Source organism: Trichoplusia ni, chromosome 7 (genome assembly GCF_003590095.1).
Source record: "Trichoplusia ni isolate ovarian cell line Hi5 chromosome 7, tn1, whole genome shotgun sequence".
NCBI lineage: Eukaryota > Metazoa > Arthropoda > Insecta > Lepidoptera > Noctuidae > Trichoplusia > Trichoplusia ni.
Window position 1 is genome coordinate 9,789,300 of NC_039484.1, and position 13,990 is coordinate 9,803,289.

Below are 13,990 nucleotides of genomic sequence, written 5' to 3' on the forward strand. Positions count from 1 at the left end.
TAAGCTCATATTTAAACTTTATTCACAACAGAACAGGGTTCACGATGTAAGTCGGAGGTACTAAGTACGCACAACACATCTCCAACAGCGGCTAGAACATCACTTTATACTTCCATGTAGTTATAGTATCGTATCATAATAGTATTTGTGTGTAACGCGAGTAGCAATAAGATTAAGTACATAAATAGATATTTTTGTTGAAGTTTTCACATTGCCCTCTCAGGATCAGTGGTGCAGGGACAGGGCGCCGACACACACTGCTGCGTGACGGGCTGCAAGTATAATATGGGAACTACTCCGTAAACATGAAATCACAATATACATGAGATTCCCTAACAGCGTAACATCTAACTACTTTTTTTATACACTTTCAAAGTAAACACCGCGACTAACTAAATATTATATTTTTACAAGATATATCCTTTATATATGTATATTTGAATTCATAGTTAATTTATATATTTATTTAAATATATTATTGTTGCATTTGTCTAAAGTAAATATATGAGATCAACATTCTAAGATTAAGCTGAGACATGAGCTCGCCCTCTCGTCCCTCCGGCTGCGCCGCGCCGGCGCGGCCCGGGCGGCGGTCGTCCGGCCCGACTGTCGCGGACACTCGCCAAACACTCGCACTATTATTATTGCTTACATTGTAATATATTATACAGCTCGGACCCGAGCTAACATAAAGGCCTCTGTGACACCAGTGGTAGAGTGCGGGCGCCGGCGTCTCCCGCGGCCAGCACTCACGTATGTACAGGTTCGATATGCTCTGAGCGAAGCCAGGCCCCGTGCCGACGCTCTCCAACTTTGCAGGTGCGCTTCAATATGTCACGTAGATATGAATACTTCACATGAAAACGTTAAATACCGACGATATATTTTACATTTACGTAAAGGTATGTATATTATAGAACTTTTATTAAACATTTAGGCGCGTTCCTGGTACATTTCTTTATCAATTGTCTTTAGAAAACGCTACGTTATCACGCCGTCACTACTTCGACGCATGTATACATGTACTATACAGAATATACTAGTGTGTGAACTTATCATAACCTCACTTTATTCTACTCTTCCTACGATGGCTTTTTAAGGACATTATTATTGAAAAATATAGTTATAATTTGTTTTGAGATCGTTTTCCGTGAGAGAAGTCTACGCCGTAGCCTCTCAGTCGGAGTCGGAGTCCGAAGAGGGGGGCGCGGGCTGCACGGGAGCGGGTGCGGGCGCCGGCGCGGGCTCCGCGTTGCGGCCAGTCGTAGCCAGCGCGTACGCCGGCGCCGCCTGCCCCGACGTGCGCTCGATGCCCACGCTGCCAACCGCAACACACGTTAATCATCAATAAATCAGGATTATAGTTAAAAGGTGTTGTCAGTTTACTCACATGTACTCGTGGCGAGCCAGGTAGCGCACGTACTTCTCGGGCGGGTCGCCGTCGTGCTCCTGCAGCGACACGGAGCGCACGGTCATGTGCGACACCTGCGTGGCCGGCATCGTGAACTCCACGAGCGCGTGGCGCGCCAGCTCGGCCGGCACCTGGTCGTACGACGTCAGCGCCATGCGGCACACCAGGTTGTGCGTCGTATACGCGCCTGTCGAACACATGCAGCACGCCTTTGTGACAACTTTCTCTTTTACATGTTTACTAATTGAGGAGGTTGAAGAGAACTGACCTTGTCCTTCCTTGGGCAGACGCGGCATGCGCCACACGATGGCGCGGTGCTGGTGCTCGTACTTGGCCTGGCCTGACGTGACCTCGATAAGCGACTCCTGCAGCGTGTCTACGGCGCCCAGAAACCGCTCGATGCCCTTGATCTTGCCCGTGCGCCTGTGAGCGGACTTGACGGAGCCGTAGCGGAAGTGCTTCTCGACGCGGAACAGGTAGATCCAGCAGTCGGGGATGGGGAACCGGATGGCGACGTCCTCGCACGGCACCTGGCCCAGCTTGCGCGACGCGAACCCTGGGACCAGCACGTCCGCGCGCAGCTCGACCTACACACATCGATCAGAGATGCTATGTCAACAAAGTATGGCCAACATGCTTTAAGTATGGATATACAGGGTGTAAGGAACACCGTACCACCAAAGTCGCATAATGACTTTAAAATAACGTGTTAATTAATATTAAAGAAGTCGCTACCGTCGGAGATTAATATTTATAGATTTAGTCATTTTTGAGCACGCAATGAATTGGTTACCGCGCGATCCTTACGCTCAGCGTACATACTTACACGAACTGTAATGTGGTAGGAGGGCGACACTCGGCGACACGATCGAAACATTCGAAACGCGCATTTTATAAAAATGTTGTGATGTAACGAAAAACAATCACAAAAAAATACCAATCAATTTACACTATTCTGACTTCAATCTGTGTCTTGTGTATTATTAAATCAAACCTACTCTTACCTTAATCTCGCTCACTTCTAACCAGATAAGGTTCGAAAATTTCGAAATGTCCGCCATCTACGTGCACACAAATTTTGGCGCGGCGAAAAATCTGCTGCTGAACCCGGGGCAAAAAGTACCGCGTCCAGTAAATGTTCATCGCGAGACTTGCATTGCCACGTGCTTCGCCATAACACATTAGCATGTTGCCATTCTCCCGGGCGGTAAAATAACCTATCGAGCTACTAGGATCGTAATTTAAATAATACACACACAACACACGCACTTATATCACTTAACACAATAAAATTGTCTGCCTACACGATAATTAGTCCGCGAATTACCCGATTGCACATGCACATTCGATTAGCGTAAGGAACAAACTGAGTAAAAATAGGTACTATTTTGAAAAAAGCCGAACTTTCGGTTTTACCTTTGAGTAGTGTTGGACCTAGGTACCTATGATTCTTTATCGATAAATTACATGAGGTCGAAGTGAATATCGTAAAATTATTCTTGACAATAAAGTACTTAACTTAAACCTTTAAAATTGATTAATCACAAAATGTACTTTTGTGTAAGAACATAATTGTTTTATGTGACTGGAATAATTATTCAGCAGTTCGTAGGAAAAAAAATGATAAAAATTTTTAGGCAGGAATTTCATTAGTAGATGATGGATATTAGTAACAAAACAGAGTTTAATTTTAGAAAAAATAAATTATTGTTTATAACAACACGTTTTAGAACTACAGAATTCTAAACAATAACAAACTGTTAATAATAAAAGGTTTTAATAAATTTCGTCGATAAGTTCATAAACGCTGAGAAGGTGATTTTCTATTTTATAACATGGAACCCGTGTAACAAAAATCGATGTACTATTTTATCCAGTGTCACAGGTACGTCACTCGCCGATACCGCTGTAGGTGTCGGCGACGCGCTGGCGGTGTCGACAAAGGCGGCTAGCGGTGCCTACAAAGCGCGCGGCTTTTTTTAAAGGAATAGTAGGCAGGATTAAGAATAATGCGTGCGAGTGCGCGCGCAATAGTTGCGCTATCTCTTACGCTTGTCGCTCATGAGTATTGGTTCGGTTTTGACGTCACTTTCGGTTAGATTTGCAAGAGAGCGATGACCGACGAGTACCTTTACGAATCAGCTGATCGGGAGCAGTTTTTAGTGTTTCATTTACATTGCCTTTTTTTGTGAAAACGGCTTAATAATGATTTTGTTTATGAAAATATTATTGAAATACGTAGGAAAAATGATTTTATGACACATAAAATTAAAAAAACGCGAAAAAAAACTGCAATTTTCATGAAAAGACCGATGAAAAATTCCAACGCAGTGGGGTCTGGAATCATGTCTAGAACTCAGGTCCCACGGAAAAGTCACGGTGTTCCTTACACCCTGTATATTATATCTATACATGTATAGACATAACATAAATATAATGCTTCGTTTAAGGAACCTTCGTATTTAATGTATATGTCAATACTAGCATATTAGTTGATTTGGAGGTATAAGAATAGAATTCGTTTAATTATTGTAGATGTGAAGAGGGTAATGATGGTAACGTGACAATCACAATTAACTGCATACAGCGCAATGTAGAACCTTTTGTTGCGCCTTCTATCTCTCCAGTCAGAGAGGGTCAGAGAGAGCTTAGCGTGTCGTTGATAGGGAATGTCCAAAGAGGGTTAATTGAATAAAGCACACAGACCTTGTTCCCGGTCACGCACCACACGGCCTTCAGCTGCAGCGGCAGCTCGCGGTTCTTGGGCGGGCGCACACGGAACCGCATTAGCTCGATATAGCAAGCGTCGGGAGGTTTGAACCTGAACAAGACACACACTTTTTATTTACAACATATGCTCAAGTAATTTATTTTTATGTATTTGCTAGATTTTACAAGCAACTTGACTCGCGTTGCACACTAGTCACTTTCTCAGGGTAAAACCACAGAAGTGATCGGAACACAATATTATCTTTAGACGCTAGTCCATGGGAGAAGCAGGGCTTTTGTAAGTTCAGCCTAGCCACTGTTAACCATTTAACAGAATTATTATGCTATCTAATCTATACTTATGTATATAAAGCTGAAGAGTTTTACATCTCAGGAACTACTCTTTCAAATTGAAAAATTGTTGTTTTATTGAATAGACCATTCATCGAGGAAGGTTTTAGGCATATACCATCACGCTGCGACTAATAGGAGCGAAGATACAATGAAAATGTGGAAAAAACAGGGCAGGCATAAATCATAACTCGGGCTAACGCGCCCGCGCGGGGGTGGGGGGGGGGTTGCTTGCGTTCCTGCCTTCATAGGCGTCTGTGTCACACCTATGAAGACTCAAACACTCACCAAGTCGCTGAACCTCACCCTCACCACACACCGCTGTTGCCCAACAGCTAGTCTCTAATAAAAGATCGGTTATCTTTTCTGTTAAAATAATTGACTGCATTAACAAGTCTCCATAGATTAATAAAATGTATTCAAACAAGGGTGGTGATGAGTCAGTTGATTCTTAGAAGTGGGCGTGTGTGTCAGCTATAGTTTACTTGATGATTTGCGTGCTGGCGAACTCGTCGGGCTGCACGCAGGCGTGGAACTCGGCGTCCTCGACGCGGATCCACTCCTCGGTGACGACGGGGATGATGTCGTGGCGGCCCACCACCTCCTTGCCCTGGCGCCGCAGGTCGTTCACGCCCAGCTCCACGTCCGGCATACCTACACAAGCCACGATGTTAGGACTAACTCACGACGCTCAGCATATCTTATTAAAATGACAAGTCTGGTTCATTAATTATAAGTCGCTGGTATATCTTAAGTAAGTCTGATATTCCTTTGACAAGCAATAAGTGAAAAAATCTTATCTGCGTGGACAAGAAAAATGCAAACTCTTGGACAAGGCGACTATGCGCAGGCTGACGTTGATTAAGGACAGCTGGTTACCGCTGAGGAAGCCCAGGAAGAAGAGTCGCACGCGCGCGATCTGTTTCAGCACCGAACCCTCGGCGTCCTGCTCCACGTACAGCTCGTCCACCGCCGTGATCTGCACCTGTTGGCAAACCGTCATTTGGTTGTGAAGAGGCGAGGCTCCCAATTTATTTTTCACGTTAAGTAATATGTTTGAATGTATGTATGTATGTTTTTGTTTCTGATTGAAACACAAAAGCCTAGACCGTAAGAAAATTGAATGCGTCAAAAAGTTTAAAGTTTAAAGTTTAGTGTTCGCATACCTCTTCCATCTTGTAGGTAAGCGCGCGGTCGCGGTGCGCGGCGAGCCGGAACAGCGCCTCCTCCACGCAGCAGCTGAACTGCTTCACGTCCTCGTACGTCAGCGAGCCCAGCTTGAACAGCTGCGACACCTGCGCGCCCCCAACAAGACAGGTCAACATCACTCATAACTTTCACTACGCACTACTCACTACACTACTCGTACCAACATTTTCCTGAAAAAAAATATATCTTATCGAATTTATATTAATTTATATTACTATTTTCAAGGTGTTTGTTGGATTCGTGTGTTTTCTGTATACAGAACATTTTTTTTTTAAAACGTCTCCCGCTCTATGCAATTATACCCTGTCTCGCGGGGTTTTCACAAACATTCAAATCACATGCACAAAGACACCCAGACTCAGGACAAGCATTCGTGGTTCACACAAATTTAATGCTTGTCCTACGCGGGGATCGAACCCGCGACACGTCGCGCTCAGTGGGTTTTGGCGTGGTGACCTCAACCACTCGGTAACAAAAAAATATTGCACTCCTATGTTAGACACTACGACGCAAATGAAAAAGTGCAGCTCACGTAGGTTATCTAACGAAAGTTAAGATTTTATACCGAATTTATTGTAGTTTTAGATATAAAAAAAATAAATGTTTGAATTCGGTGACAAAAATATTATCATGGAATTCAAATAAATTTTTTACATCTAGTTTTAGACATCACAATATAGAACCTCTTGTAAGTAAAGCATTTTCTAATAGAAAAAAAGTTTATTTATTGAATACAAAGTACTTAGTTTCATTTTCTAACAGTAGAATACCTTGAAATAATAAGAAATGCTGGAAAAATGTCTTATTTGCAAGAAATTTAATTAAATAAGAAAACAAATCCTTTCACACAAGATTACTGTGCTGCTTTTATTAAAGTAGGTATCTACAAGCACTCGTCCAGACTCCAGATAATTCAAACGAATCCAAAGTAGATTGAGATGTGTCGTATTATGGCGGAGCTGCGACAGCCATCTTCCAGCTACAGAAATAGACCTGAGAGATTTTATTTTAATCGGATCGGTAGCCTGTCCAAAGTATTCTTTTTAAAACGTAGTGTAGTGTAATAGTCATGCTGTTAGCTGAAGCACGCTCGTGGTCGAGTAGAGTAGGTACCTGCGGCGCGTGCTCGACGGGCAGGCCCAGCTTGCGCAGGTCGCTGCCGAACTCCTTGACGCCCTGGTAGTCGCCCTGGATGGCGTACGCCGCGAACTGCGACAGCTTGTTGGTGATCCGCTCCGCCTTCGTCACCTGCCCCGGCCTGATTCAAGGACACCGATATGATACTGCTGTTCGCACTTGGTGTAAGCACCGTAGGTACATGCAGGTAATGACAAGGATTCACCTGACTCCGGGCCGCTCTTTGTAAAAGACATATTGCAGTTTGACCGTAAATATCTTGCCGAACTGGTCGAACTGCTGCGCGCCGATGTCGGAGACGGAGTAGCAAGCCTGCAGCGGCAGCTCCTGGAAGGGCTCCTTGTCGCCGGCCGCGTTGAACAGCTGCACCACAGGGTTGTCGCCCGCGTATGTCACGCGAACGAATATTTTCTTCCAAAACCTGAATATTAATAATGGACCCATTGAAACAAACGATACAGAAAGTGGTAAGTCTATTTGAAAAAACAAAAAGCCTTGTAGCTTTATTCAGTAGGTTTGTAAGGTAGTTTTTTTATTCATAACTTGAAGTTAGGCTATAATAGAAAATAGAGAATAGTCTATAAACCAGTATTTTAAACTTTAATTGATGATTGCGACAAAGTCGACTAACCTTTGCCCAGTGATTTTTTTTTTGTTGGGTTGTCGCAAATGCATCTCCCAGCCTGGCCCCGTATACTTGGTACGAGGAAAGTCTTCTAGCGGCTGAGATACATCTTCATCGAAGAGCGGGGTTGGAGGGGTTTCACCGCCACTACCTGCGTCGGCATCGCCTCGGTCTGCAATCACGTCATACATTAAAAATGACTTGTTATTAAGTAAGGCATAACCGTCTTTGCAGTTAGACACTGACCATATTGCGGTTCGACGCGCTGTTGCACCTCGAAGCTGCTTTTATCGAAGGGGTTGAGACGCGGTGACTCAGGAAGTGCCTGTGGCCGCGGCGGCGGCGCCAGCACTGGCACTGAAGTTTCTTCACCACTTGTTTCGCTATCTTTCGGTCTACATTGATAGAAAATCATAGTGAGGTGAACTCAATCACAACGTTCAATAAAGATACTTATATTATTGATTATTCAATAAAAAACAACTTGAATATATTTCACCTGATAAAGACGGAGAATGTGTCGTCTGTAGAGTCTCGCGAACCCTGATGGTCCAGGCGTGGCGTGGCGGCGGGTGGAGGGGGTGCGCCCATGCTCAGGAACGCATCAAACGCCTCAGCCTCAAACCCTCCAGGTGCGGCTTCTGCTGTAGCATCATCGCCCCATGCTCCTATTAAAAAATATATTTAAGGTATTGAAATTAAGCTTAAAAAAAAAAAAATTGTACTGGTGAAACTGACCTGAATTTAAGTTATTTGAGGCCGTTGCATCGAACTTTGCTGAAAATGCATCGAAAGCATCTTGGCTTCTAGGGAAAGCATCCTGCATCATTGCTTCCGAAGGCGCACCCCAGCTTACGTCTGTCGACGGTGAAGGTCCACTTGTTTCGAACACTCCTTCAGCATTTCCGCTAAAGGGTTGAGACGCATCACTAAAATTTTGGGATGAGGGAAATATATCAGGTTGGGGTTGCTCCATATCGGTCGTGGACACCGGCTCGAATATGTTGTCTTGTGCATTAAATACGTCACCACTAGATGCCATAACAATATCTTCTGATTTAACTCCGAATACATCATGTTCTGAAAACGGTTCCGACGTATCTAACGGTTCGCTCATACTTTCAAAAGGATTTCGGTCACCATTTAAGGCTTGCGGAGACGAGAACTCGTCTTTCATGTTCTCTGCAAATGGCGAAGTATTGGATGTAGGGTAAGCTGCCGCTTCTGATGTTGGTTCTGTGCAATCCATAGGTGCCACAGTGTCTGTCACTGTATCCATAGGTGGTAGAAAAGCAGCACTACTGGATACGCTTGCTACGCCTTTTTCCTGTGTTTCAAATCCCATTTGACCAGAAACAGACGCAGTAATTACTAATTCTTCCCCAAAAGGCTGCGGTGTCTGATGACTTGCATCGGAAGGTATGTCGTCTACAATATCATCACTTAGGAAATCTATCTGTTTTGTTTCTTCTTTGGGTGCTGAGTACAGGCTCATTATTGCTTCTTTAGTGGGTTTTACAGGCGCTGGAACGGGCGCATCAAAAAGATTAATGTCATCAAGATATTGTGATGGTTGCATCGATGGAATGGGCTGAACGACAGGAGCCGGTGGAACAGGTGGCGCGGTGGGGGGCCGCGGGGGCTGTGGACGTGGCGGCGGAGGGCGTCCCGCGGGCGGTGGTCGAGCTGGGGGTGGCCGCACTGGCTTATTGCGATTGATATCGAAATTCTCACTTTGTGGCTCCTCTGCGGGCTCAGGTTCTGGAGTCGGGCTTGGAGAATGAATATCTCGCACTGATACTGGGCTGGGAGTCCTTGTTGGTGGTATTCGATCCAGAAGATGAGAACTTGTGAATTCCATTTGACCAGTTACACTCAGAATTAAATTCTGAGTTTCAGGTGGAAGAGGCCGGGCCGGCAATGGAGCTTCCTGAATTTCTTCATCTTTTAAAAATGGTTGGTCAGCCGTTGTTGGTACCAATTCAAGTTCAGTTGGCTTGACTAATCGATCGTGCTCTTCCGGCCCACTTGTAAAAATATCCAATTGGGCGGAGTTTTCAGTAAATCCTTCAAATTGTTTTGCTCCTATCCCTGTTGGTTCTACACCACCAAAAATATCAATAGGTACAGTATCCCCGGCTGGCGGTTCGTATCCACCCCCAAAATCTGAGAAGGGATTACTAGCGGCAAACGGATTGTCACCGGCAAACGCATCTGTTTCTGTATCTGTTGTCATAAATGGATTGTGCACATCTGTGGCTGCCGGTGCACTTGGCTCATTCATACTTAAGAATGGATTGTAAGCCATGTTTGTTGTTAGTACTTACCCTAAAAACTCCGATTCTAACAACTTTAATTCGGTTTTACCCGGATTGAGATCGCCGGCAAAAGATGTATCGAATGGGTCAAAATCTGTTTCGGGTAACTTGTTTGCGTTTGACGGTTCTGGTGTTAACGCTTTGGCCTGAAATATATCGTCAGATGGATCTAAAAGATCTTGACTCTTTTCCTCGAAATTATCTGCTTCCTCACAAGAAAACTCTTTGGCAAGGAGTTTTAGTTCAGTTTTGCTAGGTGCGATATTACTCGCAAACGATGTATCAAATGGATCTGGGACCACGGTCGACCGTTGGGGCTCTGACGGAGTAAGAACTTTCACCTTAATTTCAGCTTCAGCGCTGTGAAGTAAGTCACTGGGTTTTATTATAACTTTACAATTTGATTGTGCAAATTCTGAATGTCGTCTTTTAGTTTGATACTTGACTTTCGTTGCCAAGTCTTCGTCTGATCGAGTACGAGTTAAAATATCCGGTACGATGTCCTCTGTTTCCGCTTCTTCACTGGCGTCTTCAGTTATAGAAAGCTCACGAGTATAATACGGTGTGACTGGTTTTACTGACTTATTTTTTGAGTCTAAATCAACCGAGCCTGATGAATCAACGTTGAAAACAACACTTTTACTAACAACAAGGTTTTCAGGACGCGATGCTCGACGTTCCGTTCTCGTCGGCTCGTCGGCTCTCGGGTCAAAATCTGGATCACTTAGTACCCGATATATTGAAGGAGTATTTGCACTTATTAATTCTTGCTCCAATAGTTTTAATTCCACTTTACCAGGGGCGACAATTTTATCAACAATTGTTGTGTCGAATGGATCTATTTCACAATTATTAACATCAACTGGATCTAACGGAGAGTCACCTAGCTGGGATAAATCTGTGGTACTTCCACCCAATAAGTCACGCACAGTTTGATTATCTTCTTTATCAATTAAATCATCGGATGTTATAGATTCTCGAATACCAGAAGGATCCGTTAAATGAATACGAACTGATGATTTTCGTCTGTTATTTAACTTTACACGGACTTCTTCAGCTCGTGGATCAAAATCGTCGTCGTCTTCAAGAATAATTGCTTCCTTGCTAGATTGAAATTGTACAGCAGGAATCACAGCATCAGCAAAACTTGTATCAAATGGATCGTCTTGGTCTAAATACGGATCCAAGACATCAATTTGGTCTTCGACAATACCTTCAGCAAAAACTGACTCATTTTTATCAGCCTCAAAAGCAGACCACGATTCTTGTATCACAGGTTTTAAATTTATTTCAGACTCTCTTATTTTTTGAACTTCAGTATTCTCTTCGATTGACTTCGCGGCTAAAAGCGTAAATTCATCAATTTCCTCATCCACTGAAGACTGCTCAACGTTAAAACAATCCTTGGAAAAAGACGTGTCAGTAGTATCACCTTTTTGACTTTGCTGAATCAAAGACGTATGAAGAGAAACACTCAAGTCTATGGGTGTCGTTATAGGAATATCCGCATCTAAATCCAATATACTTTTTTCCACAGGCTCACTGACGACGCTCGATTCAACGAATCTATCGACGTTATCGCTACTTTCTAACAGTAAATCACCTGGAATTATTCTTTTGGGTCGTTTAGTGGTGACAGTCAAATTGTCGATTCTTCCAGTAAGTACACTGACTGCTATTCCTATGTCTAATGCGTTCTTCCCCTTCGAGGATTTGACTTCTTGTCCTTTGATTAACGCATCGACGTGCGAAGTGTCAAATATATCATCATCCTGGAACTCTTCTGGTGAATCAGGAACATAAGCGAGCTTTACCTCTCCACGCTCAACTGCATCCACATAAGAGGTATCAAAGATATCGTCTTGATCGTCTTCTTCAGATTCGTCGTCGGTTACTCCGTACTCACTCTTATCGGCGTCATCAAGTTCTGCCGCTGAAGCCTGAACAAGCTGTGGGAAATCAGCCTCTGTGACTTCAACAACGGGCCTCTGCGGAGCTTCTTTCTTCTCTGGTTCAACTTGTTTTGGTGGAATTCGTTGGAAAAATGAAGTAGATTTGATCCGGTCTAGATCTCCTTGAGTTTTCTTTAGAACAGAATCGACACCAGTTGTCAAATCTTTAAATTTAGACCATTCTTCATTTTCCTTGACAGAACCTTCACCGTTTTCTGTATTTTGTTGTTGATGTTCTCTTCTGTACTTTTCTAGTTCCTCTTCGGTGAAAAGCTCCTCCTCTCCTTTACGTTTCGACTTTTTCCCCTTTTTCTTCTTTTTAAGACCTTTTGGTAGTTTTAGCATTATACGAGTTTCCTAATAATGCTTCGTGTTGCTGAAACAAAATAGTAAACTCAATTAATTCCCACACACCTTACATAATTTTCAATAAACTACCAAAATTTACCTAACCTACCACAACTGCAAGTTATTCGCGAATACTGTTACGTTCATATCACAGAATTATACCGGTCAATTATACATTCGATTCATTCAATAATTTTTATGTAATAAAATTAGCACAATACTCTTCACTAAAACAGCTCAGATAATGCTAACGCAATGTTTATTGATCGAAAAACTATAATGGAATAATGCCTTTTGTGGCATGTATCGAATGTGTTATCAAACTCTCAGTAAGTATTACATTACATTAGTAACTAATTGAATCATACTCAATATAACACAAAGACTACTTAATAGCCGAAAAGTTACTATTATAAAAAAACCTGCAGTAGAATTAAAAATAACAACTAAAGACAAAGAAAAAATAATGTAAAGACAGTCACGTATGTCATGTAGGAACGTGCAGGTGAGTGATGAGTCGGATTCATGGCAATGAACAACTCCTCAAGGAGGAGCCGGAGCGGTGAGCGGTGAGCGGGCGAGGCCGCGACGAGGGCGCGGCGGACACCGAGCGGCTAGCTAGGACACGTACCGGGCCTCTGCTCGCCGCTACTTACAGCTAAGGCTTACACTATCGCGCTACGGATGGGGGGCCTCTATACCTTCATCGCAACACACGGACAGTCGCGGTGGGCTCGGTTCGCGGCGGCGAGCTGTTGGTTGCGCTCGGGGGCGCCTGCTGGGCGCTGGCAGCCGACTGGAGCGAGGCGCGCGCCGCCCGTATCGACCGGCCGGCTCGCGCCCTCGCGCCCTCGCGCCCTCGCGCCCCGCGCCGCCGGCGCGCGCACTGCCCACGCCGCCCCACACAAAGTTCAAGTGTCACGGAACATCTCGCAGCTCTTACGTAATCGTTATCTACCAGCTGCCTTCAACACCTTCCATACTAAAATAGTTCATATTACAATTTTCCTTCGACTTATTCGTAAAAAATATAGTAATTGGAATGACCGCCAACTTCAAACAAAAATTCCATGATATTCATATTATTTGAACAGTTGTAGAACATTGTGTAGTTTGTATGAAATTAGGAACATAACTAAGTATAGATCTGGTTCATCTGATGTGAGACGCCTATAAATAATCATCTCAGTTTTAAATCTTAACATGAAACTTTATTACGAGAAAGTGTAAACTGTACTGTACTATAATAAATAGGTAGCGACTTAGGTGAGAATCGTGCCTAAAAGGGCTGTTATGGTAAAGAAAATAATTATTTAATATATACGCCTTTCCTTGCGGATTCCGCCAATTATTTCTCGTAAATTTTCTTTAGCTAAGGCCCAGATTCTGCTTATTACAATACGGATGAATGAATGGCAAATGGATTAAATTGGCACTATTCGTATTATTGTAAGCATTTTTCTATCACAATAATTGGAAGTTAATTACGGGGCGGAACACTCACGGTCAATAAAATGAATTTCCAATTAATTGGAAAACGGAAAGCACAGCAACGTAAGCAACCAACTTAGACGTATGAGCCAAGAGCATAAAAAACTAGAAAAACTTGGCCGTAATTGATGTGGACCCGGCCACGTAAGTACTAGTCCACAGTCAGCTAACTAATTATCACATTTCATGAAAATTCATTCCGCCAAAAAAGCCAAAAAGAGGAACAAACATACCTACAAACATTCACATTTAAAGTATAAACTACCCTGTCGGTCTAGTGTTCGTGAATCGTGACAACAATTGTTGTGTATGCTAAGTCACAGGTTCGAATTCTTCTTTTCCAGTTAAAAAGAAGTCGCTGCTCCAGGAGTATTCGTCTAAATATAAATATTCAAGGGGGTTTGGAGACAGCCAGTGCAGTGGTGTCCCGACCATAATT

General features: G+C 43.4%; 1 protein-coding gene across 1 annotated transcript; it reads right to left on the reverse strand.

Moving 5' to 3' along the window:
* Positions 1-12,865, reverse strand: LOC113495951 (protein stoned-B-like). Its single transcript, XM_026874957.1, has 15 exons — positions 12,543-12,865; positions 9,794-12,088; positions 8,181-9,727; positions 7,942-8,110; positions 7,705-7,837; positions 7,449-7,642; positions 7,023-7,238; positions 6,794-6,938; positions 5,638-5,766; positions 5,351-5,456; positions 4,957-5,125; positions 4,118-4,232; positions 1,680-1,998; positions 1,391-1,598; positions 1-1,318 (listed from the first exon to the last, which is right to left on the reverse strand). Exons 2-15 carry the CDS (start codon positions 12,055-12,057, stop codon positions 1,177-1,179), a joined length of 5,856 nt encoding a protein of 1,951 aa, XP_026730758.1. The 5' UTR covers positions 12,058-12,088; positions 12,543-12,865; the 3' UTR covers positions 1-1,176.
* Between the last annotated feature and the right edge of the window lie 1,125 nt (positions 12,866-13,990).